The sequence below is a fragment of the Podarcis pityusensis genome (genome assembly GCF_964106645.2).
Source record: "Podarcis pityusensis genome assembly, chromosome: 7".
In the NCBI taxonomy this organism is placed as follows: Eukaryota; Metazoa; Chordata; class Lepidosauria; order Squamata; family Lacertidae; genus Podarcis; species Podarcis pityusensis.
In genome coordinates this window covers 90638626-90666282 of record NC_138031.1, presented here as the reverse complement: position 1 = coordinate 90666282, position 27657 = coordinate 90638626, and the positions used below count along the sequence as shown (strand labels likewise).

Sequence of the window (27657 nt, the reverse complement as noted above, 5' to 3'; positions counted from 1 at the left end):
TGTCAGTCAACGAGTTACAATTCCACCTACCAGTTACCCTGTTCAACCCACATTTTACTATTTTGACAAAGTCCCCCAAGCCAGAATATCATGGCCTCCACCTCTCCATCTTCAACTGCACCTATTTAGAAGAGCTTTTTCGCATTCTGCACAGTGTTATGCAACTTATCTAAAAATCTGCCAAATATAGAAGAGTGCTTCTGAGCATAGACAGAGTTCCTTTCTCCTGGCCAATTAAAGAGCAAGGCTCCGGGTGTTTTGATAACCCCCCGCCCTCCTGCTGCTTTTTTTTTCTGGGAATTGCAGCGGAGCCCCCTACCGTACCTCCCTCGACACAGTTTTGGAACAATGCCGCACGTTATTCTTTTTCGGAAACTTTCACAACTCTTGCTTATGAGACCAGGCATGTGCGTGTGGCACAGCTGGATTCAACAGGCTGGAGAGGTTTTTTTTTTTTTTAAAGTTGAGTATAGAAACCAAAAACACCCCAAGCGCACCTTTTCTACCTTCTGGAAACGCCGCCCCCCCCCCCTCCGGCTCCTCCGCCGCGCGCCCGCCTTGGCCGATGCGCCGCCTCCCTGCGCGTCGGTGCTGTCGAGGCTCCCGCAGGAGCCGCAGGCAGAGCCGCCCGAGACGGAGCTGGCAGCCGACGTTCCACGGAAAGGATGGCCGAGAGGCTGGAGAAGGTGCCCATCGCACTGGCCGAGCCGGAGGACGGGGAGCCCGCCCCGATGCCCCCCGTGAGTACGGTCCGCAGCACCCCGAGCTGCCGCTCCCCTTTTCCCAGCCACTTTTCTGCCCCCCTTTGCTGGCGGAAACTTTTTTGTTTTGCAAAAAAGTCCTACTTCTACCTTACAGATGGAGCTCTGTCTAACGATTTCGGAGGGATCTGGGGGATTTGCTGCGGACTCACAAATAATGCAGGGGACGGGGGACGGGACGAGACTTTCTTTCCCAGAAAGATAAAGCCAACTGTTCTCTCCCTCCCCTCGCAAAGGAGCTGGGGATCTTTCCTCAGAAGACTCACACAATGGCAAAAACAGACAGGGGGTCCCTTCTTCTGCTTCTTGGGAAAAAGGGAAGGAGGATCGCTCACTCAGGAACCCTATTCACTTCTTCTTCCTCTTTCTACGTCCCCCCCCCTCCATTTTGGCACTCCATTCCAGGCACCCCCCTCACGCGTGTGGCTTGAGACATCTTGGAGAGAGGCGCGTGATGTGTGTGCTCTGCAGTTCTTGTGCAAAGTGCCTCGGCTAAGGTACTTTTGGCCTGCCTCCCACCCCCAGCATGTGCAGAGCGCCTCAAAGTGAGCATATGCAGAGGGCAGGTTCCCACTCCCCCCCCCCAAAAAAAAGACCAATGCAAATCAGAAAAAATACCTGACTCACACATCTTTTTATGGCTTTGCAGTTGGCTGATTTGGCAACTGGCCAGGCGGAAGAAAGTCTGGTTTTAGTTGGAACCTCTCTGACACAGCTAGGACCTCTGCTCCAAATACTATAGCAAGCTAGTTAACTTGGGTCTGTGCCCAGAGGCCCACCAGCATCAAAATACAAGATCCAGACAGAAGGGTGATTCACTAATTCACAGCATTCCCAGGACCCACACGCACACCTCCCAAATGATGGTGTTGCACCTACATTCCACCCTGTGGAATTCAGATCTCTCCCCCTACCCCCATGGCCCCATGGCCCTTCAGCTGGATGTCAGGATCAAAGCACAGGGGTGTGGGGAACCAGCAGCCACTAGCAGAAAAGAAAAGAACACATTGGAAAAGCTGATTTGGGTCAAGGTGCTGGAAAACCTGGAACAGGGTCTGATCTAGCAAGGGATCTATTCAGAACTTAGTTTTCTTGATCATTGTGAATCATTTCTCTATTTATTATTTTTATACTATCCCTTATCCAGAAGCATCTCAGAGCAGCACACAAAAACACATTTAGAAAACCCATGCAATCAAGCAGTTCAGCAAAGGACTAAAAGGAGCCAAATCTAACCTAAGTCCTCCATGAAATGCCCACATGAAAAAGATGGATCTTTAATTGCCTTCCAGAGGCCTCATTGTGCAAAGTGTCACTGTGCAAAGTGCATCAGGGCATTGGCAAAACCTTGAACTAAGACCCATAGTGAGTAGGCAGCCAGTACAACTCTGGAAGGATAGATGTTCCCACAGCAGTGGGGTGAAGCTCCACTCCATGGTCTGCCAATGACCCCCTGCTTTACATGCTGCTTCTTCACCCAGTGTTGCAGCCAGAGCCATCTTCCGTGGCAGTCCCACAAGAGAGCATCACAGAAGTCCAAGCTGACATGTTACAAACAATCTGTGCCAGGTGCCTGTGGCATTCAGGTAGCCAACATTCCACAGAACTCAACAGCCAGGAAAGGTCTGTGCCAGGGAAGGAGCCCATTCCCCTGCATACCTGAGCATAGACATATACGGTAGCTCTTTAGCCAGTAGCTCTTTAGGAAGGAAACAGGCTACCAGGAAAAATGGCTGCCAGGGACAGGATTTGGTACTTCCTCAAATATTGTAACAGAAGGTGCTGCTTGTCTCTCTCCCCGCCCCCCACACTCTCCCCCCAGCACATAGTTGCCCCTTTGTGAAGCTGCTACTTCCAGATTAATATGCTCAAGATTGTACTGCACAACAGATTGCCTAGAAAGAATGGAGGGTCTGGCCCAAGGCCATGTCGTAAATTCACAGCTGAGGTGGGATTTGAATCAGATATTTTAGGCATGAAATACATGGTACTTGAATGTCAGCCCATCGTGGCAAACGCCAGAACACGCCAGTGCCTCTTTTCCCTTGGCATACAGTGGTACCTCGGGTAATTTGTTCTGGAGGTCTGTTCTTAACCTGAAACTGTTCTTAACTGAGGTACCACTTCAGCTAATGGTAAAGTGGTAACGGCTGCTACGCCACCGTGTGATTTCTGTCTCATCCTGAAGCAAAGTTCTTAACCCGAGGTACTATTGCTGGGTTAGCAGAGTCTGCAACCTGAAGCGTCTGTAACCTGAAGCATCTGTAGCCCGAGGTACCACTGTATTGACTTGTCATCTCTACTTGGAAGCAGAAAGGCCAGTGCACACGAGAAGTTGCCATCCTGGCAAGTGTTTGGGGTTTACTCTGGGGGGGGGGGTGCACAAGTATCTCATTTCTTATATTAAGATGTTTGGAAGTGGAGCATTTCCCTTACAGGAGGGCTGGTAGGTGGAAATCTGGACAATAGGTAGGTTTGCACCTGCCTGTCTCCCCATTAATGTAGGGGTGTCCACATGATGTCCTCCACATCCCAATGTTGTCCTGGACTTTCCCCCTCTAAATGAGGAGTTTTTCAACCTTAGGAAGTCTGAAATGGCCAGAATTGAACCCAAACCCCTCCCCCACTAATGGACAGGCAGGCAGGCAGGCACAAATCCACATTTTGCTCCAGTGTGGACAAGCCTTTGATCTCTCCCTATCCTCCTGGATGTGAGCCTCTGCCCTCTTTCTTTTCTCTCAGTCTTGTGTAGACATGCATGTGCACACCCCAAATTCAAAATACCCCCTTCCTTGACTGCTTGCTCCTTTTGTTGTAATTTTTAAGAGGGTTGAATGGAATTGTTCCCCACTCAGTTTCTGAGCAAAGACTTTGTGTGCCCCGTGTGAACCTCTGTGGCTTCACTGCAGATCAGGCGCTCGTCCTCCAAATGGCCTCTGCCTCTCTGATTCAAGTCACTTTGCTTCCCACCCTGCTGCAGGCATACTCAGCTGTGATGGCAAAACCCTCCAGTACAAGGCGGCTGCTCAGGATTGGAGCCATGGTGCTTATTGGCGGAACCATCCTACTACTCTTTGGGGCCATGGGAGCCTTTTACTATTGGAAGGTGACTGACAAAGAGGTGAGAAGTGAGGGATTTGTTTGGATTTTGTTTGGATCAGATACATTGGGCTCAGGGCTACATCTGACTGGGCCATGAATGAAAGTTAACCATATTCACCAACAGTTTCTGAAGCTACCAGCAGACCCCTAAGCTGCTCTCCTCACAGTGCCCCAAACCATTCCCGGAAATAAGGACTGTGTGCAGGAGACCCCTGGTATTTTAAACAAGGCCAGGTCTTGGACTGTACTCTGTGTGTTTCCAGGAGCCATTTCAGGGGCCAGGATCCATAAAGCTGAGCTACAAAATGTGATGCTGGTACCTTTTGATGTGTGAAGAAAATGCAAAACAAGCAGCAGTTGTGGAACCAGACCCTGCACTGGAAATTGTCTGTTATCCTTCATTCTTCAAGTGAATAAACTTGTTGATAATCAGGGGGTAGCAGGGGTGCCAACTTGAATGAAAAAATATTGTGGGGGCCCATGTAAGCCCTGCAGAATCAGTCACATGACACAGTGCATGCACATGACACAGTCACATGACACAGTGCATGCACAGTGCATTTGAATGGAATGCTCATAAACTTTGGGGGACTCAGCCCCCTCAAATATTTTATTGTGGGGGCCAAAGCCCCCAGGGCTGCTATGGAGGGTAGGCCGAATGGAACACTTGGGTCTATTGTCACCATCTGATAGCTGTGGCAAATGTGTTGCACTGGGTGGCTTCTTTAGTGTGTCTTCTAGGGAGCCTTATTTAAAGGCAAAGGACTCCTGACAGTTCAGTCCAGTTGCAGACGACTCTGGGGTTGCGGTGCTCATCTCGCTTTACAGGCCGAGGGAGCCAGCATTTGTTCGCAGACAGTTTTCTGGGTCATGTGGCGCAACAAAACACCGAAACCAATGCAGCGCATGAAAAAGCCGTTTACCTTCCCGCCAGAGTGGTACCTATTTATCTACTTGCACTTTGATGTGCTTTCGTACTTCTAGGTTGGCAGAAGCTTGGATGGAGCAGCAGTAGCTCACCCCGTCGTGGGGATTCGAACCACCAACCTTCTGATCAGCAAGCCCAAGAGGCTCAGTAGTTTAGACCACAGCACCACCCGCATCCCTTGAGCCTTATTTAGTGTGCCTCTAATTCACAACAGAATTCAACAAGAGTTTCTGTGGCATATAAGGCAGATCTTGTGCTTTAATTATTAGTCTACAGCAATGTGTTGTGGACGAAGCTGCAGTTTTAAAACTCCAGATCCAAATGTTTCCGTTTTGAACACAGAGACGTCCTTTATTCTATCAGGTTTCATTTACAATTCAGCCAGCAAAGTTTCAATAAGAAACACAAACTGCCTTAGCATTTCTTCTTGAGAGTTTGCCAAGATCTTCAGATATTTTATTTTCTCTCATTCTGGCATGGAGATTTCTTCTCTGCTGCTCTTTTACAGCCATAGCAGGATAGAAGGTGCTACTAGGAATAAAATAAATAATATATCTGCATGCAGCAGATACAATCCAAGCACAATTGCTCACAATTCCTCACAGGGTCCCCTTTCTGCATTCTAGGCCTGGCTTTCCACATGAAAGTAAGTAGGATCTCTAGAAATGTTTGGATTGTTGACTTTAATTTTGTATATTTCGGTTAAAAGAAAAATACTAGGTATAATAGAATTTCTTGGATGCCTTGATCCAAGTTTGGGAAAAATACTTTTTGGTAAGTGAGCCCCAGCAGAGATTTAAACTAGGAAAATATGCAGCCAAGTAAAGTATGGAAATGTTGTTGTTGCTGTTTAGTCGTTTAGTCGTGTCCGACTCTTTGTGACCCCATGGACCAGAGCACGCCAGGCACTTCTGTCTTCCACTGCCTCCCGCAGTTTGGTCAAACTCATGCTGGTAGCTTCAAGAACACTATCCAACCATCTCATCCTCTGTCATCCCCTTCTCCTTGTGCCCTCCATCTTTCCCAACATCAGGGTCTTTTCCATGCAGTCTTCTCTTCTCATGAGGTGGCCAAAGTATTGGAGCCTCAGCTTCAGGATCTGTCCTTCCATTGAGCATTCAGGGCTGATTTCCTTAAGAATGGAGAGGTTTGATCTTCTTACAGTCCATGGGACTCTCCTCCAGCACCATATTTCAAAAGCATCAATTCTTCGGCGATCAGCCTTCTTTATGGTCCATATGTGGAAATATGGGCTGTTAAAACTTTAAAACGTCCCCTTCTAAGTTGCCCACCTCCCATGTTCCCCACTTCCCTTAGCAAACAAAGAGACCATACATTTGGTAAGTTAAAATGGTTTACTTACAGCTCTTCAGAGGTCCATGCAGCATCAAGAAAATACAGGAACTTTAGCTTAAGTTCCAAAGTTGTGAATTTCTAAATATGTATAGAAACACAAAGAAGGCTTGCTTAAGACACACAGCCTAAGCTTGGAGCATCCAGCTTTGACCTCCTTACTGGTAGGTTTCACATGATGGGAGAAAGAGAGCAAAGTGTTTGGTAGTCCTTCTTCCCAAGGTGAGGGGAAATGACCTAGCTAAGCCTGGAAGGACAGCTTACTCTATGGTCTTAACCCCTTCATGCAAGAATAGAGCTAAACATGTTGGTTGTATGAGGCTGATTTATCCCACGTGGATAACTGGATGAAATAGCAAAAGAAACATTTTTGAAATCTAGCACCCAGCAGCTTGTCACTCACAGGTGCCAATTTTTTTATTTCATTGAATTTATATCCCATCCTTCCTCCCAAAAGAGCCCAGGCAGCGGGGGGCCACTAGGGGGCGCATTGGAAGATGGCCGACAATACCATCTCTCCGACCCACACGGGGTAACTAAGAGGCTGTTATGGGAGTAGGCAGCCTCCCTTGTTGCCCCAAGGAAATGGGGAACACTGCCCTTGCCTGCTGTGCCCATAAATCACCTCCTAATTCAAAAGAAGGGGGTGAGGGCCCTAGGCAGAATGCCCCCGTGTGGACCTCGGCTCTCCTGGACGCTGTCTCTGATCGCGCACTAGTTGCAGCAATTTGGAATAATTAATTACAAAAGAAGCAAATGCACATATTTCAAGTGAAGAAGGGGAGTGAAGTCTGCTAATTTAAGTGACCTCTGCGAAAGAAGACGACGGGTTGGAGAAACAGGAATATTTTACGATGAAGATACACCAAAGGCTGGGTATGTTGACAACGGAACTGAATGGGGGGGAACCTTTTTTACTTTCCTTCTATGTGATTTACAAGAACCCCTCCTCATTAGAATCGTCGGTTGAACTGACCCAAGCAGGATGATTAAGGTCTGTGTGGAGATAAACTTTAACCAAAAGTATGCTTTATGGAGATCGAGAAGCAATAAGAGCTTTTGGGAATGGCGCAGCAATAAATTCGGAGTCGCCATCTTGCCAAAGGATTTATAGCCGGGAGGAAGAACGGACTTGTTTTTAGACTGCATTCCTAGTGAATCTCCTCGGAGGTTTTGAGAAAGGAGGCAGATTGGTGAAGATTAATGACGCTAAGACTGTTTTGATGTATGGAAGTGATGTTATATGGAAAACGTCTGGATATGGCTACTGGATAAAAAAAATAATATCCACGCAGGATTACAAACTGTTCTAACCAGCTTGCGGAGACTATCAGAGGTCACAAAGAGAAAGGAAAAATATATGAAAATAACAACAAGAGATGTGGAAAAACAATAAGAAAGGACTGGATAGCACTGTGAACATCATAAGGTTAGATTTGTGGACATTAAAACAGCAGTAAGAAGCAAGAAGTTGATTGGCTCCCCTTCGGAACTTGAAATATGGATACCCCCAACAAAAATTTAAAATTCGGCTGTGTAATTTGGAATTTATGTAATTTGGTTTGATTTGATGTGATTGGTCAGTTAATAAAAAAATATTCTTAAAAAAAAAAAAGAGCCCAGGCAGCAATCCCATCCACACATATATCCTGACATTTAAATACTTTGTGCCATGTTCATAATGGCAAACTTTGCTATTTAGATGTGCTGCTTTAACCCTTTCTTATCAGTTAATGTTTTAAAAGCACTAAAACTGAAACAGAGTCCCAGAAGTTCTTTTAAACAACATTTCCCCTCAAACTTGGCACGTGGGTTGGGGGGTTATTCTTCTGGCTGTAGAGGTTAGATTAATAATAGTGGTAGTAGTAGCAGTAGTAGTAGAAGTAGAAGTAGTTTATTACTTATACACCGCCCATTCAGCCGGGCCTCCCCAGCCACTCTGGGCGGCTTCCAACAGAATATTAAAAACACAATAAAACATCAAACATTAAAAACTTCCCTAAACAGGGCTGCCTTCAGATGTCTTCTAAAAGTCAGATAGTTGTTTATTTCCTTGACATATGATGGGTGGGCGTTCCACAGGGCAGGTGCCACTACCGAGAAGGCCCTCTGCCTGGTTCCCTCTTACCTCACTTTTTGCAGTGAGGGGACCGCCAGAAGGCCCTCGGCACTGGACCTCAGTGTCTGGGTTGAACGATGGGGGTGGAGACGCTCCTTCAGGTATACTGGGCCGAGGCCGTTTAGGGCTTTAAAGGTCAGCACCAACACTTTGAATTGTGCTCGGAAATGTACTGGGAGCCAATGCAGGTCTTTCAGGACAGGTGTTATGTGGTCTCTGCGACTGCTCCCAGTCACCAGTCTAGCTACCGCATTCTGGATTAGTTGTAGTTTCTGGGTCACCTTCAAAAGTAGCCTCACATAGAGCATATTGCAGTAGTCCAAGCGGGAGATAACTAGAGCATGCACCACTCTGGTGAGACAGTCCATTGGCAGATAGGGTCTCAGCCTGCATACCAGATAGAGCTGGTAGACAGCTGCCCTAGAAACAGAATTGACCTGCACCTCCATGGACAACTGTGAGTCCAAAATGACTCCCAGGCTACGCACCTGGTCCTTCAGGGGCACAGTTACCCCATTCAGGACCAAGGAGTCCTCCACACCTGCCCATCCCCAGTCCCACAAAAACAGTATTTCTGTCTTGTCAGGATTCAGCCTCAATCTGTTAGCCGCCATCCATCCTCCAATCGTCTCCAGACACTCACACAGGACCTTCACTGTCTTCACTGGTTCTGATTTGAAAGAGAGGTAGAGCTGGGTATCATCCGCATACTGATGAACACCCAGCCCAACCCCCCTTATGATCTCTCCCAGAAGCTTCATATAGATGTTAAAAAGCATGGGGGAGAGGACAGAACCCTGAGGCACCCCACAAGTGAGATCCCAGGGGTCTGAACACTCATCCTCCACCACCACTTTCTTGACACAGCCCAGGAGGAAGGAGGGGAACCACTGTATAACAGTTCCCCCAGCTCCCAGCCCCTCTAGACGGTCCAGAAGGATGTCATGGTCAGTAGTATCAAAGTCCGCTGAGAGATCCAGCAGAACTAGGAAACAGCATTCACCTTTGTCCCTAGCCCACCAGAGATCACCGACCAGCGTGACCAAGGCAGTTTCAGTCCCATGGTGAGGCCTGAATTGGAAGGGATCCAAATGGTCCGCATCCTCCAGGCGAGCCTATAGTTGTTCAGCAACCACCCACTCAATCACCTTGCCCAAGAATGGAAGATTTGAAACTGGGCGATAGTTGGCCATTTTGGCCGGGTCCAAAGATGGGTTTTTTTTTAAGAAGATGCAGCCCAGTATCAGGGAGTACCAATCTTCTTGGACAGTTTGCACATTTGGAATGTTGAGAATTGCAGTTTTGAGACTGTTTCCTGGGCATCAGTCACAAAATATAATTTTGTGCCACATTGCAGAAAACCATTATGGGGTGGATGGAGCCTTTTACTTGCACATGGACAGCCTTCCCCAACATCATGCCTTGTAGATATTTAGGACTACAGCTGCCTTCACTCCCAATATTGGGAGTTTTAGTCCAAAACACCTGCAGGATACCAGGTTGGAGAAGGCAATCCTCGTGCGAGGAAGAGACTCCATCCATTCCATAATGGTTTCCCGCAACCCTAAGCCTTTGCCCTAAACCTTGGGCAAGTGCCCAAGGCATAAAAGATCCCAGAGGGTGCACCAAGACATTACTCACATGCAACTGGGTATCAAGGACCATAGAAGGTTTCTGTCAGCCTTGAATTTAACTTTTTTAGCTTTACTGTAACTGAACATTGCCTTTCTGTTAACTCTGGAAAACATTTTAAGGTCATAGAAGTTGGTAGTAATCTGCATATACCATAGTGGAGGCATATACCACAATGGAGGCTACTATGAGGCTTGGGATTGCTACCGTGGAGGGGCGAGGGAGGTATGGCGGTGGGGGCAGATGTTATAGGCGAAGGGGATCGAGATATGGATATGCTCGTACCCCTTCCAATCTGCGCTTCATCCCGAAGGACGAGGGTAGGGTGAGCAAGGATTACTCACCTCCATCACTGGTGCTGTGAAATGCCAGGTCTATAGGCAACAAAACCGCCACCCTGCGAGATTTCTTTATCTCGCAGGGGGTCGACCTGGCTTGTGTGACGGAGACCTGGGTGCGCGAAGGGGCAACAGTTACCTTACGAGAGATGGCGCCCCCGGGTTTCTCCGTCCTCCACCAGTCACGGACTGTGGGCTGGGGGGGAGGGGTGGCATTATTAATCCGGGAAGATTGTCCTTTCAGGGCTCTACCATCGCCATCGATCCCTGGCATTGAATGTGTTGGCCTAGTGTGGGGCTTGGCTCTCTGGCTGGTGTACCAGCCACCCTGTCAGGCCTATTGGAGGCGGTGGCCGGCTGGGCCTTGGAGTTCCCTAACCTATTGGTATTGGGGGACTTCAACATCCATGCTGATGCCACTCCCTCCTCACAGGCTCTGGACCTGGTGTCTTCCATGGCGACACTAGGGCTCTCTCAGTTTGTTTCGGGCCCCACACATCAAGCAGGCCACACGCTGGATTTGATCTTTGGCGTAGGTATAGATGTGATCATGTCTCCTTCGATGAAGGTGCCATAGTCTGATCACTACGCTCTGAAAGCCAGGATTGACTTTCCACCCCCACCCTTCTTAGGTAGCGAGCCGATTTGGGCTCGCCCGCAGAGGCTGATGGACCCTGATAGATTCCGCCAAGCCTTGCGGGACCTTGCTCCCCCTGGCGACTCATTGACTGAGCTTGTTGAGGGCTGGAATATCCAGCTCCTGGCAGCCATCGATGAGATCGCACCTAAGCGCCCTCTGCGACCCCGCAGAAACCGGGCTCTCTGGTTTACCAAGGAGCTCCGGAAAATGAAGCGGGACCTCAGACGGCTAGAGCGAGTTTGGCGGGGTGCCCGTGACGGAGCCTCAAGAACATCTTATAGGGCTTTTATGAAAACCTACGAGATGGCGGTGAAGGCTGCTAAGAAGTCTTACTTCTCGGCCTCCATTGCATCCGCTAGCTCTCGCCTGGCACAATTATTTAGTATAATCAGGTCTTTACCGTCCCTTGAGGGACAGCCAAATTTAAATTACAATTTGACACACAGCTGTGAGGCATTTGCGAGCTTTTTTGCGGAGAACGTCTTGTTGCTCCGCCATGACCTCCCTGCCAATTTGGATACAATAAAGGAACTGGAGGCCCCTCGACTGTCCTCGGGTCCAGTATTGGACCACTTCAACCGGATATCCCCAGCCGATGTGGACAGACTCCTCCGAGCTGGAAAGCCCACCACCTGTCCTCTCAACCCGTGCCCGTCTTGGCTGGTTAGAGTGTGTCCAGAGGAGGTGCGGGCCCTCCTGGGGGATATCATCAATTTGTCCCTTGGCACGGGGACATTCCCAGGGGAACTAAAGGAAGCAGTGGTGCGCCCGCTCTTAAAGAAAACATCATTAGATCCTTTAGATCTATCCAATTACCGCCCGGTTTCGAATCTTCCATTCCTGGGTAAGGTGATTGAGAGAGCGGTTGCTGAACAGCTTGGTGGGTTTCTGGATGAAACATCAGCTCTGGATCCATTCCAGTCCGGCTTCCGCGCTGGTCATGGGACTGCGACGGCTCTGGTTGCCCTAACAGATGATCTTCGTAGACAGCTGGATCGAGGTGGGTCGGGGCTGCTGATTCTTCTAGATCTGTCAGCAGCTTTCGACATGGTCGATCACGAACTTCTGGACCACCGCCTTGCCGATGTGGGGATCCAGGGCACAGTCTTTCAATGGCTGTGCTCGTTTCTCTCTGGTCGGGGACAGAGGGTGGCGCTTGGGGGGGAATTGTCATCGCGCCACTCCTTGGTGTGTGGAGTACCTCAGGGTGCGATACTCTCCCCGATGCTTTTCAACATCTTTATGCGCCCCCTCGCCAAGCTTGTCCGGAGTTTTGGGCTGGGTTGCCATCAGTATGCTGGTGACACCCAACTCTATCTGTTGATGGATGGCCATCCTGACTCGGCCCCAGACACACTGACCAGATGTTTGGAAGCTGTGGCTGGATGGTTAGTGAGAGCCGGTTGAAGCTAAATCCTTCGAAGACAGGTCCTGTGGCTGGGACGGGACGATATGGGATTGGGGGGGGGCAACTCCCATCTCTTGTGGGGGCGCAATTAGTGCCAGCACCGTCCGTTAAGAGTTTGGGTGTAATCTTTGACACCTCCCTTTCCATGGAGGCGCAGATTGCAGCTACAACAAAGGCGGCATTTTTCCATCTCCGCCAAGCTAAGCACTTGGCTCCTTACCTCTCTCGCCCTGACCTAGCCACTGTGATCCATGCGACGGTCACCTCCAGACTGGATTATTGTAACTCGCTCTACGTGGGGCTGCCCTTGAGACTGACCCAGAAACTCCAGCGGGTGCAGAATGCTGCAGCGAGACTCCTTACGGGGTCTTCGCTGTGAGATCACATTCACCCAGTGCTATACCAGCTGCACTGGCTCCCGGTGGAGTACAGGATCAGGTTTAAGGTGCTGGTTTTAACCTTTAAAGCCCTATACGGCCTAGGACCCTCGTACCTACGGGACTGCCTCTCCTGGTATGCCCCACAGAGAAACTTACAGTCTTCAAATAAAAACATCTTGAAGGTCCCAGGCCACAGAGAAGTTAGGCTGGCCTCAACTAGAGCCAGGGCTTTTTTGGCCGTGGCTCTGATCTGGTGGAACACTCTGTCACAAGAGACTAGGGCCCTGCGGGACTTGACATCTTTCCGCAGGGCCTGCAAGACAGAGCTGTTCCACCAGGCCTTTGGCCAGGGCACAGCCTGACTCCCTCGGCAATCTTCGCGGAGCTCTGGCCCAATGGTTGCCAGTGGCTTGAATTAATTAATTTTATAATGAATGATTTTAGAGTGTTGTTTGTGCTGTACTTTTGTACTGTTTTATTGTTGTTAGCCGCCCTGAGCCCGGCTTTGGCTGGGGAGGGCGGGATATAAATAAAAATTATTATTATTATTATTATTATTATTATTATTATTATTGCATGATTAAGACTTCAACAAGAGGGCCTGCCTTGCCTCCTGGAAACTTCTTGGCCCTTGGATTTCATCAGCATCTAGGGGTGAACCATTCTAATGGCCGGAAAGCAGGCAGAGTGATCTTTCTCGCAGATGAAATGGTAACTGGCTATCTAAACCTCACCAGGATCTGACCATGACAATGAAGCCAAAGAAAACCCCTTCACATTCAAATCGCCATCTCTCAGTGCAGATAAGAATAGCAAGTGAGGATTTGACCCACCATGAGTTTTGGGACGATAACGTTTTGAGAGCCATCCTAGGTATGCCGGCATCAGCATGGATGCTGAGATCTTATAGAACGTCTAACCTGTAGTCTTTGATATCAGATCTAGTTAGATAGGTTTCTACCAAAGTCATCATCTTTTCCCCCTTTTTCAATCCCAGGTCTACAATGTCCATTACATGATGAGTATTAACGGGAAGGCACAAGAGGTGTCAGTGGAAATAGATGCTGGGAACAACCTGGAAACCTTTAAAACTGGAAGTGGTGAGGAAGAGGCTATTGAAGTTCATGATTTTCAGATTGTAAGTATGGTTGGATGAAGGTTTTGGGGGGGGGCGTATCCCAAGAAGGAATGGAGGAAGCAGTGGTGAACTTTGGGCTTTCAAATTTCAGCAGTGCCCTGTATGATGCCAAAATTTGACACACACACCTCTCCACCTCTTGCCTTCCATTCTAAGTCATTGTTGCAGCACCCTCTCAGCTTGGCTCCCAGGGCTGGCAAGCCAGTCACGCTCCCCTCAGTATGCATTTGGAGTGAAAGCACCAAGGCAGCAGCGGGCGGGGGAAGAATTTCAGTTGGGGTCCAAGCCTAGTTTTTTTACTGAGACCACCTTGGCTGCCATGTACAGAATTTTAAAAAATCATTTATCAAAAATTATATACCACTTGATTGTGAATAGAACCTCTGAGCAGTTCATCAAAAATGCTGAAGGGGGAGGGGAATGTAAAAGCATCTCTGATTATTCTCCGTGGCCTCTCAATGGCCTATGATACCACTGACCATGGAATCCTTCTGTGAAGACTGTGAGCAGGGAGAACAGGGCACTGCTGGGCTGGAACAGTGCCTGACCTTGCTAATGGACTGGATGAGAACCAACAAACGGATGCTCAATCCAGCCTAGACTTAAGACATTTCGAGGGGGTGGTTCCTGTGCCCAGATGAGCAAGATTAGTTCTGGATGGGGTTACACTCCCTTGGAAGAAGCAGGTTCACAGCTTGGAGCTACTCCTGAATCCAGTCCTGTCACTGGAGACACAAGTGGCCTTAGTGGCACTGAGGGCCTTCTACCAGCTTGGAAACTACAGCTAGTGGAAAATGTGGCTGCTTGAATGTTAACTGGGACAAGAATGTGTGAACATGTAACACTGGTTCTGGTCTGACTGCAGTAACTGTCAATTTGCCCAATTCAAGCTGCTGGTTTTAACTGTATACAACTCAGTAAGCCTGTAACTAAAGTTCCCCATATGAACTTTCCCAGACCCTGAGGCCCTTCGACATATGTTGAGAGGAAATCCCTTCTCTTAAATAGCCGACTGTTTGTGGAATGCTAGCTCTAGGGAGACCTCCCTTATCAATATTTTGGTTCCTGGGAATTCTTCATTTTCCTGGTCATTTGAGAGTACCAGTGATATAATTGCATTGTTAAATCTTTTAAAATATTATTTTATTACTGTATTTTTTACTTGGTAGTGAATAACATTGGGTCTTTTTTAGTAGAAAGCAAAGCATTTTATGTTAAAAGCACTTCTGTATCTTGCAGCAGTTGGGTGGACCCTCAACATTTATGTTAATAACCAAGGTCTGTTTTTCTAGGGCATAAGTGGAATTCGTTTTGCTGGAGGAGAAAAATGCTACATTAAAGCCCAAGCTAAATCTCACATCCCTGAAGTCAGTGCAATGACCAAAGAGAGAATCTCTTTGGATCTGGTAGGTAGTCACCAAAAATATGCTTACACTGACAGCAAAGCTATGTTTGAAGGATTGTCAAGTGCAAGGGAAGGAGAGAGGCTTTGTGATGGGAAGTGTGAAGGTGGAGCGGGGCCCTAGAGAACCTCCTGAAAGCAGCAGCAACACCAAGGAGCCCATAAAGCAGCTGGGGAGGTTTCAGCTGCTCTTTAAGGTGCAGCCCAGCCTTGCCACCTCCTCACTTTTTGGCTAAGCTCTGCTGCTGCTGCTGCTGCTCCCCACTTGGGCCACGTCTGGCTTTCTTCAGCAGCAGCATCTTCCAGGAGAGGTGCTCAGTGAAAGTCTGCAGCAGCCAAGGGATCCTTGGGACTGGTGCTTAGAGGTGGCCCATCCCATTTCATCACCTGAGGCAAAACGGAAATCTGCTGCCTCCTGCCCCCCCTCCAGCCACCATCACTTCTGCTGCCGCCAGAATGCCTCCCTCTTGCCAAGTTTCAGAGAGAGGGAGGTCTTCTGGGATGAGGTGTTGCTGCTTGTTTCCCCACCGCTGGAGTGGAGAAGACAAGCACCAAGGCCTTGCAGAATGCCCACCTCTGGCTGAAACTTGGCAAGATGGTGTCCAGAGGTGACAGAAGTGGTGGGGCAGGTGGGGAGCTATCTCTTGAGCTTCTACTGCCTGAAGCAGCTGCTTCACCCTCACTAATGGGTGAGCCAGCTCTGCCCCCCCCACTTATGTAACGGTGCACAGGAGGGGCTTGAGCTGTTCTCTTGGTTCTTCTCGGCTTCTGCCTGAGAGAAGGCAGGACTGGGCAGGCACACAAGGCAGCCTGAACCCCTTCCTCCTCTGTGCCTTGGTTTGTTTGCCTTGGAAGCAGGCTGATCCCTGCCAGCAGCAGGACTGTGTCTGTATGGCATGGCTTGAACACTGAAAGAAGAAACACATGGCAGTGGGCAGGCTGGCTCTGATCCTATGCAAAAGAAGCTGTTGTGAAGCAAGTCAGTATAAGGGAAGCCCATATAGATTTACACCAGATCCAAAGCCCGCTCTGCAGAATGGGACTGCTGTGTCCTAATCCCCTGGCCTACCTGGCAGACAGTGTGCCAAGATGAAGTTTCAGCTCCAGAAGCCAATCCACACAAGCCAAGTCCAAAGATCAGGAAACAGTATGGAGTCAGTCCAAGTAAGCCAAGTTCAGCAGTCAATCTCGAAGTAGAAACCCAGGAAGGTCCAAGGTGAATCCCAGACGAGATCCCTCAACATGGTCAGTTGAGTGGACACAGCAGCTCCCTCTGCTGCCTTCTGACACTGTGTCTGCTGATTGCAGCATCTGGACTTGATGAGGCAAGTGACCCTCACCTGCTCTCTGCTTACCCCAGCTGAGAAATTGCAGACCTCCTTCCCTACCTGGCCAGCTAGTGAACTAGGCTGCAGGCCTTGGCCTGCCTCTGCTTCCTGGAGTGTCCCGCCCGCTGTTCCGTACATCTTAGGACCTGCCATGTTTGTGGGGATGGGGGCCTCTCTGGCTCTGGGTCCCACTGCTCGGCTTCCTGTGCACTGGCCTCTGTACCCTCATTATCCTCTGTCACCCCATGAGTATTGTCTATCCCAACCTCTCCTTCCCCATCCCCAGCTTGCTCCCGTGTGACCCACTCTGAGCTGAACCCCTTGCCAGGATCCTCTTCCTCCTCCCTGGTCTTGCCAGTTCTGTTGCTGCTTTGCCCAAGCCTGTCAGCAGGATAAGAGTCTTTAAAATAATTCTGTGCCAGGTTACATGACCAAGCTGAACAGGCTTAGGATCCACCTGAGCCCCAGCCCAAGCCCTGGTCCCACCTGCATCGCACCCCCAGAACATCTCTTTTTGGCCTCTGTTCAATCGGCTGGGCCCCCAGCCAAGCAAGTGTTTCTTGGGCTGAGCCAGGGTTGGGGACTTGACCTCAGATGAGCCTAGTTGAGCCAAGAACCAGCTGGCTGAAGATGGCCTCCTTCATTAACAATGTCCTTGGAGGGCCAGTCTGAGGCATCACATTTTAGGAAAACTGCAGGGGGAGGGACTGAGCAAATGAGAGAGCTTTTGGCATGGAAGGCATGTGAGAGAAGTGTTGCAGGGGGAATTGTTTACTGACACTGAGGGAACTGGGTAGTCAGAAGTTTCTTTAGGATGCACGACTTAGGGATGGTTTAAATTTTAGTGAATCATTCCTCAGAATATGAGGTTAGGTTTAATTACCCCAGAGATCCATTTTATGATACTGTGAAAGATTTGGTTTGGACTGGATACAGCTTCCAGTTCCACTGTTAAGCTAATATGATAGCTCTGATTAAAAGTCTTGTTCAGTGAAAGCAATTATATTGACCCAAAGCTTGCAGTGCAAGTTAAAGAAAGCCTTCATTTGGAAGTGCACCCTGTAGGTCTTTTCATTTTCATATTCGAAGAAGTGTTGGAAAATGGCACTGATTGAACTAGAAACTTTAAGGAATCCAAATATTTTTTACATAAGAGAGCTGCTATTCTGTAGCTGCACTGCAGAAACACTAAAATGGAAGCAGAGGATAAAATTCAGATTGCCCTCTGAGATCACTTTAAGTACCACACACTAGATCAATTTTATTTAGCCAAGTTGTTTGCACAGTGCCATTATTGATTTTGTAACGGGCTCCTAGGCTCTCTAGCTAGTGATATTTTTTAAAAAATGTTTTTATCCCCTTCTTTTGCCGTTTTAAAATAATAATAATAATCTGTGAAAGCTTTTTAGAAATAAAAATAACTGAATAGATGTGGGGTTGGCGTGGACTTCAGAAAACCAAATTACCTCAGACTGGAGATAAACCACTTTCTGGTTTTTGGAAATGCTAGTTTAATTGGCCATTTTATATTCAATATCTACTACAATGAAATGTGCACTAAAACATTTAGGACATAATATTGTGCTTTTCTTTTGCTGTAAGTGCAAAAATTGTCATAATGCAACACTAAAGTAACAGAGTCAAGGCGTTAGGGCGACTGAATTACCCATCATGTGCATTTGTGCTTTCAAACACCAGCATACCCTCCAACTTTCATCTGAGAAATGTTGGAGGGCATGCTGCCCCTTTGGCCCCTGTGTTTCGGCTGGTGGCCCCAGGAGTTCTCACCCCGCCCCTTCAAGGATCTTGGAGGCCGGTGATTTCTGTGCAGAGGCTCAGCACAGAGGCTGACGGACCACAGTGCCCCCTACCAGTGACCAGAGGAGGTAGTTCATGCCATGGTCAGCCTCAACAAATGGTCAACACCCGTTGTCCAAAGGCAGCAGAGCGTGGCAGTTGTTCATGTGGGTGATCGTCTAGTGGCGACGCCAAGCCTGTTGCACTGTAATCAATAAAATTGTGGCCTACTATAATCCAGCACCAGGTTGTGTTTGCTCCCATTAAGGTTTTCCCTTAACTGTGGGACCCAGAACACCCACCAGAGTGGCTAGCAAAAGTGCCTCTTTCCCTGCACCTGGTTGTCTTTAATTTTATCCTGAGTTCTTCTTTGAAAATAGAGAGTTTCTTGGGACAGCTTGAGTCACAGGGACAGCTGAAGGAGGCAACTGCCTTAGGCAGCAGGTGCTGAGGGCTGGGGACAGAGCTACGACTGCCATGCCGCCAGCTTTGCATCTGCTGTGCTAGCCTGCTGCCTTCAATGTACCGTATTTTTTGCTCCATAAGACACACTTTTTCTTCCCAAAAAGTAAGGGGAAATGTCTGTGCGTCTTATGGAGTGAATGCGTGGTCCCTTGGAGCTGAATTGCCCAGGGGCAAAAAGCAGATCATGCTTTTTTTTTTTTTTAAAGAGGGAAGTGGGTGTTGAAACAAAGCAGCTGTTTGTTGGGGGGGGTTACCATGTGGCGTGGTCTGAGTCCGGTCCTGGGTCAAGGGTAGGGAGGCTGTCTGTCAAGGTCGAAGGGGGCCAAGGCAAGGAGCCGGGCGTGGTCAGGAACTCCGGAAGAGCAGGTCAGAGTGCTGGCAGGAACAGGTTTCCAGCGATGTTGCTCCCGCAACCTGGGACTGGGCTGACTGGCCTTTATCTCCTCTGGGGCCTAGGGTGGTCCCAGCCCACAGGTGATTCGCCTCTCCTGGCCTTAAGGAGAGCACTCCTCCTGAGAGAACTTAGTTCCCTCCGCCTCTCTGCCCTGAGCCTCTGCAGCCCAGGAGAGGCTGGAGGGTTACTGGACCCAGAGGCAACCTCACCTTCCCCTGACAGGGCTGGGAGAGGAGCACCTGCAGGCAATGGGTCCTCCATCACCTCCGGAGCCAGAGTGGATTCATCTGGTGTCTGCTCCTGAGGATCCAGCACAGGTGCGGGCCCTTCAGAGTCAAGCCCCTGCCCTGGCTCAGCCGGCCCTGGAGGCGGGGACTCCTGTGCAGGCTAGGATTCTTCAGGTTCAGCCTCTGAATCAGATTCCCAGGCCATCACAGCAGCTGATTGTTTGCCAATCAGGAGCGAGATAAGGGACGCTAGAGATAAAGGAGGCTGCCTGGGAGGGGGGAGGGAAAGACAGCAAACTTGCAAGGAGAGGAGACAGGAAGACTAAAGCAATGAGGAGAAAAATTAGAAGAAGAGGAGGAGCAAAAAAAACCTGCTCCAGCTAAGGAAAAGACACTAAGGCAAACAAGAGGGAAGGGAGTTTTGAAAGGAAGCAGCTGATCGGTAAGGGATCGGGAGGGAGATAAAGGAGGCTGCCTGGGAGAGGGGAGGTAAAAGCCCATGGATCCTCAGGATTTTTACATTGGGTCACCCCAAATTCACCATCAGATCACATAGCATGTCCATGGCTACAGCCTGCACCAAAAAAAACCATGCATCCACTGTTTCATGGGGCTGCAATGGTGCAAAAATGTGGTTACAAAGCATGGATCCACATGGATCCTCAGGATTTTTGCATTGGGTCACCCCAAATTCACCATCAGATCACATAGCATGTCCATGGCTACAGTCTGCACCAAAAAAATCACGCATCCACTGTTTCATGGGGCCACAATGGTGCAAAAATGTGGTTACAAAGCACAGATCCACATGAATTCTCAGGATTTTTGCATTGGCATGAACCACAAAAATCACACATCCACTGTTTCGTTCAGAATTTTTTTTGTTTGTTTGTTTTCCTCCTCTAAAAACTAGGTGCGTCTTATGGTCAGGTGCGTCTTATGGTCAGGTGTGTCTTATGGAGTGAAAAATATGGTATTTTCCTTTCAGCAGTATTGGGGTAAGATCCACCTCCTAGTCCAATTGGCTTCTGTCTGGTCCTTAGAGGCAGGTGCCAACAAAATGACTTGAGGCAGCCCTGCTGAGCCATCCCATCTAAGCGTCATGCCACAGAATTGAAGTCAAGCCAGCAGGATCTCTCAGCACCTGAAATCTTATTCTGATAAGGTGATCTTGCCCTTGCTGAAAGAGAGGCAAGCTTGGACCTCTTAGGAAATGCAAAAAAGTACCTAATCCACAAGGTGGGTTACGCTTGCCGGCCAGCTCCCATTCATCCACATGAAATGATTAATAGCCAGATGAAATGATTTCCTGGCACTGGGCATGGGGCTGGGGGAATCATCTCAGCCTAACGCTTCTGTCTGCCATATGCCTAGATCCATGCTGGCTTGCAGTGCAGGGGCTGCCACTGATTTACAAAGCAAAGCCTAATTTCCATCACAGTTCTGAACTGAGCTCCTTGTGAACACTGAGTCCTGAGGTTTTTGTCTTCTAGAAACAGTGTACATAATTCTAGACATAAAAACAAAATTCGTAATTCAAGTTGTTCCAAGGAGTGAGAGAAGCACATAACTAACAACCATGTAGTGTGTGCAAGATTCTTGGTCGGAGATGTGTGCAAATTGATTTTTCAACCTGCAGGATACTATGGAGGTGATAGCATCATGATGGCACCCAAAATCTTGCATGACTTCATCATTACTGCAGTCAGAACACACAATGTTGTCATAGCTTTTAAGCACTTGAGGGCACCATGGATCCCTAAACAGTTAATAATCCTGCCAATAAAACACCCTTTAAAAATGTTTTAAAGTGTCTTTTTTAAAAAGCGAAGCCAATTTCACTCTTTCCCTTAAACCTAATAAGACCGGCTCCTGGTAACAGCTAATCTCAAATGGAACCGAAATTGGAAAGAATGAAAGTAACCCAAAATGTTCTTTTTTTGCTAAATCCTTGACTATTAGCACCCAATTTCACATGCAACACATACCATACCCTTTGTCAGTCAAATTAACAGCAGATTTGTTTATTTTCTTACTCTCCTTTTACAGGAAGGTGAAATTATGCCAGCTAAATTTGCTGAAAATTCGCTAATCTGGGTTGCTGCAGGTCAACCGATAAAGAACAATAATTTTCTGAGTCCCAAAATTTTAGAGCTCTGTGGAGATCTACAGATATTCTGGCTTCGGCCATCCTATCCAAAAGGTAACATTTATTTAACCTTTAAATCCTAGACTTAAGCCATCTTTGCCCATCCAAATTAATTTCATTCTGGGGGAGGCCTAGGGAGATCCTAGAGCCAGACTCATTACAAGGCAGTCTACTGGCTTATACTGAATCACAGCCCTCGGCTATCCAGCCCAGTGTCACCTATTCTGAGAGGCACAGGTCTCGTGACATAGGCCCTATGAGGAAAGGTTACAACATTTGGGGCTTTTTAGTGTAGAAAAATGACAAACTATTTTTCTGCTGTCATCGGGATTTGGAGCCCCTCAAGCCTCCCCAGTGGTGCAGAGGCGCTTGATCTGTTGTTTAGAGATGCAGCTGTTATGTGTGATGCACCCTGTGTAAAGAACTCATACATTGCAGGACAATAGAAGTAACTGAATTTCAACTCTTTTAGCTTAGTGGGTTCTTTCAACCAGCACTTAGCTGAACCTATTTAAATGAGTCATGTACCCCAATGTCTGTCTGCAGTCGGGCAGAGAAGAAAGAGAGGAGCTATGCGGAAAGCACGCCAAGCTCAGACAAACTTGGATCTGGATCAGTTCAATGCTGCTGCTGAAGAGGTGAATACGAGGCCACGAACCACCCAGCGGGCTCAGCAGCGTAGACAGCAGTCTAACGCTACCTGGACTTCTGAGCAAGACACCCAGCCAGCCTTTAACCCAGACAATCCTTACCATGTGAGTATTTGTTAGCAATGGAATACATCCACAGTCTTGGTCAATGTGCATCTCCCCAGGCGCTTCTACAGAACGCCCCTGAAACTGCCTCATTCTTCCATCTTCTGGTACTGACCAAACAGGTGAGCCAGGAGAGAGCAGTCAGCCAGTCACTGACTTAGGTGAGCTGAGGTTTCTACTCTGTGCAGTTTCAGATGAAAACTACATTGCTGAGCCTTCTGCATAATAAGGAGGGAGCATCTGTTTACAATAGGCAAAAAAATGAAACACACCATAGTTTGTTCCTGGAAGGACATGGACTGCACCTGGGTGCTTGTAAGCAGCAAGAGAAAAGGGAAGCCTGGGTCGCCTGTTATTTTCTCCCACGTTAGACGGCACAAGAGCAAGGATCAGGGCCAAACTCAGTAGTTCTGCCCAAGGCGCTCCATGTTTCCCCCTCAATGGCTGGGCATAGCATGTGAAAGAGGGCCCTCACTCCTACACCTGTCCCCACACAAAGGCATCTCTGGAATCTGAAACACTAACCAAGAGGCAGGAATATGAAAAACCAACATCTGATAGATGACCAGGATGGATGAGGGGACCACGGTAGAACTAGGTCATTCTCGGAGTCTTGGAGCAGAGAACTGAGGTGAAACGCTTCCAGGGATTTCAGTATTGGACATGCCTTTCCTTCAGTCTTTCACATGCAGCAGCCAACTGTGCCAGTTATTGCAATCATCCTGTACTGTCCTCAAAAGTTAATCTCAGTGGTTTGAGTTTAAGGGAGGATACAAGATAAAAATTAGTGCATTATATTAATTAGTAATAAATTGCATTTTCTGTCAGATAACGGAAGATACTGACAAAAATTACAGATGGCAAGTGAAAAGCCAGCCTACTTGTGGTAACATGATATGCATTTTCTTCATAGTTCTTTCACTATTTCTTTTAAAAAATAAGTTTAATCAAGTCAGCAAAGAACAAAGATGAACACCTGCCAGGAAAAGAAAACAAATACCAGCCAACAGCATAACCCAGGCATGGCCAAACTGGCCCTCCAGCTGTTTTGGGACTACAACTCCCATCATCCCTAGCTAACAGGACCAGTGGTCAGGGATGATGGGAACTGTAGTCCCAAAACAGCTGGAGGGCCAAGTTTGGCCATGCCTGGCATAACCCCTGGTCACATTCAATGCAGCTGCTGGGGCTGCGGGAGGCAGAAGGCCATCAATATCCGAGAGATCAAATTTCCTATCAGAGGCATGCGCTCGCTGTTCCCAGGGCACTCTACATTTTGCACACGATTCATGCCTTGCACTGGTAAATGAGCAAAGTGAATAACAATGTCCTTAGGAAAGGCATTGCCTGGCAGGTGCCTTCTCAAGGTCCTGGAGGCCCCCTTCCTGTCAGAAACAGAGAGCAGGTCTGGACAGCAGCTATTAATCCATGCCAGGAAGAAACAGATCCCACCATCCTCTGCAAGACCATCTTCCACACCTTGAACCCATGAGTTCTGGTGATTATAATTCTTTATCATCCTCACCAACCACTCCTTTTTCTTCTGATGGCTTAACCAGACTTTTCTCCATATCACTGCTACCCTCCTAATCCAAGGACTCTGGAGAGCTGAGATCAACTTCAGAAGGGTAAATGTTGTCCTGGTTTTCCCTCTGTGCTTCTCCTGCTCATCCATTTTCTCTCAGTTCCACTATAATTACCTCTCTGTAAGCAGTAGTCAGTAGCTGAAAGCATTTGCTGTGTTAAATTGAAGAAACTCAGTCAATGGGAAACTGCACTGACCTGCTACACTAAACTTGTATGGAGTTGCTAATTTAAAGGAAGCTCGATTATTGGGGGGTGGGTTGCATAATATTTTAGCCACCATCAAAGAGATCTTCTACGCCAGTGATGGCCAAACTTGGCCCTCCAAGTTGTTTTGGGACTGCAATTCCCATCATCCCTGACCACTGGTCCTGTTAGCTAGGGGTGATGGGAGTTGTAGTCCCAAAACAGCTGGAGGGCCAAGTTTGGCCATCACTGTTCTATGCCCATGCTGCTTGCCCAAGGCCCGTTCTTCCAAGCACCACTCACATTTCACTATTAAGAAGTCACACTGACTTTCCCAGCACCTGCTGCTGTAATAGGACTTATTTCCCATTTGCATTCCCCACTTAAAAGTGTACAACCAAATAAGGCTGAGTGCCTGAAAACAAGTATTAAACTTCTAAAGATCAGTCTAGAATCTAGAGGTCAGCTACAACCTCTTTGAAATCCAATTTAAGAGCAACTGAATCTGTGAATTAATGGCCATGGTGAATTCTTGCTATTTTTATGATACTTAATGAAATGTACCACTAAAAAACTGTGCTTGTTATATTTCAAATTTCAGCAGCTGGAAGGGGGTGAAGGGATGACATTTGACCCACGGCTAGACCATGAAGGAGTCTGCTGCATTGAGTGCAGACGGAGCTACACACATTGCCAGCGGATCTGTGAACCTCTCCTGGGATACTACCCGTGGCCTTATAACTACCAAGGCTGCCGTTCCGCTTGCCGGCTGGTCATGCCCTGCAGCTGGTGGGTTGCTCGCATCTTGGGTGTGGTGTGAAGGAAGAGGGAAGTGCAGGAGGCTGTCCTGGGCAACCAAACAGAAGCAAGAATATCTCTGCAAGTGAATCTGTTTGTATGTATGTTAAATTATCCCAGAAAATGACATTGGCTGATGTAGATGTAAGTAAAGTTAAAACCTCACGTTAATATTTTATTAGTTTTACAAATAAAGTATTGAAAACCTAAACGCCTTCTTGAAAATAATCACCTCCAAGACCTGCTGAAAGTGAAAATTTAAAAAGGAATCTTATACATTCTGAGCCAGATCAACTCCTTCCCCTTTAAAAATTCATCCTCTCCTACCCAAGCCGTCTGTTATTAAATAGATGTGAACATTTGTCCAATTAGATTACTAGACCTAATGCTTTGGGGAGTAGCTTTCAACTACAGTGGTACCTCGGGTTACAGACGCTTCAGGTTACAGACTCTGCTAACCCAGAAATAGTACCTCGGGTTAAGAACGTTGCTTCAGGATGAGAACAGAAATTGTGCTCCAGTGGCGCGGCAGCAGCAGGAGGCCCCATTAGCTAAAGTGGTGCTTCAGGTTCAGAACAGTTTCAGGTTAAGAACGGACCTCCAGAATGAATTAAGTTCTTAACCTGAGGTACCACTGTATGTAACACTTGACAAATAAATAATAAGGGAAGCTGTTATTTGTTGTTATTCATATAGAACCAGGGGATCATTAAGAAGCTGTTAGAAACCAATTATATCACCCTTTTCTCACTGAGCAGCTGGAGGGGGGTGAGGGCAGTGGCAGAATCCAAATACAGGGCTGTTGCATGGAAGGGCTCAACAAAGCCCATCAATTTTATTATTATTTTAATTTATTGAATTTATATACCGCCCTATACCTGGAGGTCTCAGGGCGGTTCACAGAATAAAATCAAAGTCCCTTCAGGAGACCTGTGAATCAAAGTAGCCCAGGCAGAGGCTGTGTTGTTTCCAGCAAGTGACGGCTTTGAAAGTTTATTTAGTGGAAAATAGGAATTTACGTAATAGTTAATAGCCTCCAGATGCAGAACATATACTGCTACTGTGTGGAGATACTACACAGAGACGTTTGAAAACTTCCAGCGTCTGCTGTCAGTGAGCTGCTCCATTCCTGATATTAGGCAACAATGAGAAATGGGGCAAGGGAGAGAGAGGCCCTACAAAATACAATAAGAAAGAATTGTGATCCAATTGCTATGGAACTGTAGAGTTGGAAGAGACCAAGGGTCACCTAGTCCAACTCTCTGCAATGCAGAAATCATTTGCCTAACGGGGTGCTCAAACCAAAAACCAGTGTCTCATGCTCTGCTGACTGAGCTAAGATTCAAAAGATTAAAACTGTATAAAACTATTGGCTTTGATTCCATTTCAGAAGCCTTCCCCTCCATACTCATCCCACCCAAAAATATTTCATCGATGTGTTGGAAAGAAGTGTTATATGGCACAAATGTGGGGGGAAAGAAGTCATTCAATTAAATTATTGTATATTTTCTAGAAGAGGCTCAAACTTTGGCAAAGTGTTGCTACTGGATATATATACAATATAACCCCAATTCTTTGGAAAGGGTTTTCCACAATTTTTCACAATTGTGGGGCAACTGCTAAGATTGCCAAGATTGCCTGATTTCATGTTTGAGTGTGCAGGAAGTACAGCCAGGAAAATAATTTTTGTTCATCATTATAGAAAAGAGAAAGTAGATGCTGAGTTGCACAAGGACAAAGCTGTCAAGAGCTTTATGGCCAATTATGTTGCATTTTCGTCCAGAAGTAACTGGAAGGCAGTGCAAACATTTTAGGTGACTTGGCTCTCAGTGACCCACCTCTACAAGTCAGTCAACAGTCAATCAAGGGCAGCCCTATATGGAAGTATGAAAGAATTGTGCTATATTCAGTATGCTTAAATAAACAAATTAAGTCCCGTCTGCTGCTATAAAACTGGTACATGCCCATAAGGTTGACTGCTAAGTCTGGAAGTATTTATTTAAGATATTTATAGCCACCCACCTATCCTTAATGAGCCCACGGCGACTAACAACATACATTAAAACATTAATTTGATAACTTTAAAAGCAATTTGACACCAGCAATAAATACAATACACACAGGTCCCACGATACAAAACAAACTATACAAAACTAACCTGTTTCTGAAAAATGGTTCATAAGGTGAGCATACATATAGCAATCTGAACATTTTCATTATTTCTTACAGGGGAAATTCCAATGCATTCCCAACCCAGAACAGGTTCATCCCAAATGATTAAACAAAAAACCCTGAAAAACCTTATTATAATGCTGCTCTGCAATGTATTAAATTTTTTTTAAGCATTCCCAATTGGAAAAAGTCCTCTGCATTACCTTGAAATAATAAAAGAATAAAATCACAAAAACCATTACCACCACAAACAATTCAAACAAGCAATGAAAAACAAGTTTAACAAGGTTTTGTGGCACAAAGAGTTGATGAGGGGAGAGAGGAAGTTGATTTTGTGGTGAAGCCTATGGCATTCAAGGGCTCAACAGCAGACGTTGTATCAGAGCAACCTGCAGGTTCCATTTCCAGTACTTCAACCTTCTTCTCAATGACTGCAGTCCTTTTCTCAATGGCAACTGGCTTTCCAGGAGGAACATAACCAGATGTGGAAGGGTTCTGGCTTGTAAGTGCTCTGTTGGTTTTATCAGGGACAGGAGGGGTGGAATCATTCATCTTGGACGGCTTTCTTCCATATTTTTCAGAGAAACTTATGGGTCTCAAT

The 27657-nt window shown here is 47.3% G+C and overlaps 1 protein-coding gene across 2 annotated transcripts; it reads left to right on the top strand.

Annotated features, from left to right (window-relative positions):
- The first annotated feature begins 574 nt into the window (after positions 1-574).
- Positions 575-27657, top strand: CNMD (chondromodulin). Of its 2 annotated transcripts, none has more exons than XM_081012987.1 (7): positions 575-740; positions 3742-3882; positions 13659-13799; positions 15092-15205; positions 21462-21615; positions 22108-22316; positions 25640-27657. In XM_081012987.1, the coding sequence occupies exons 1-7, from the start codon at positions 666-668 to the stop codon at positions 25790-25792; spliced, it is 987 nt and encodes a 328-aa protein (XP_080869113.1). In that variant the 5' UTR covers positions 575-665; the 3' UTR covers positions 25793-27657. The 2 variants fall into 2 exon arrangements, with proteins under 2 accessions (XP_080869113.1, XP_080869112.1); XM_081012986.1 differs by lacking the exon at positions 25640-27657 and adding an exon at positions 24688-25095 and having other exon boundaries at positions 579-740.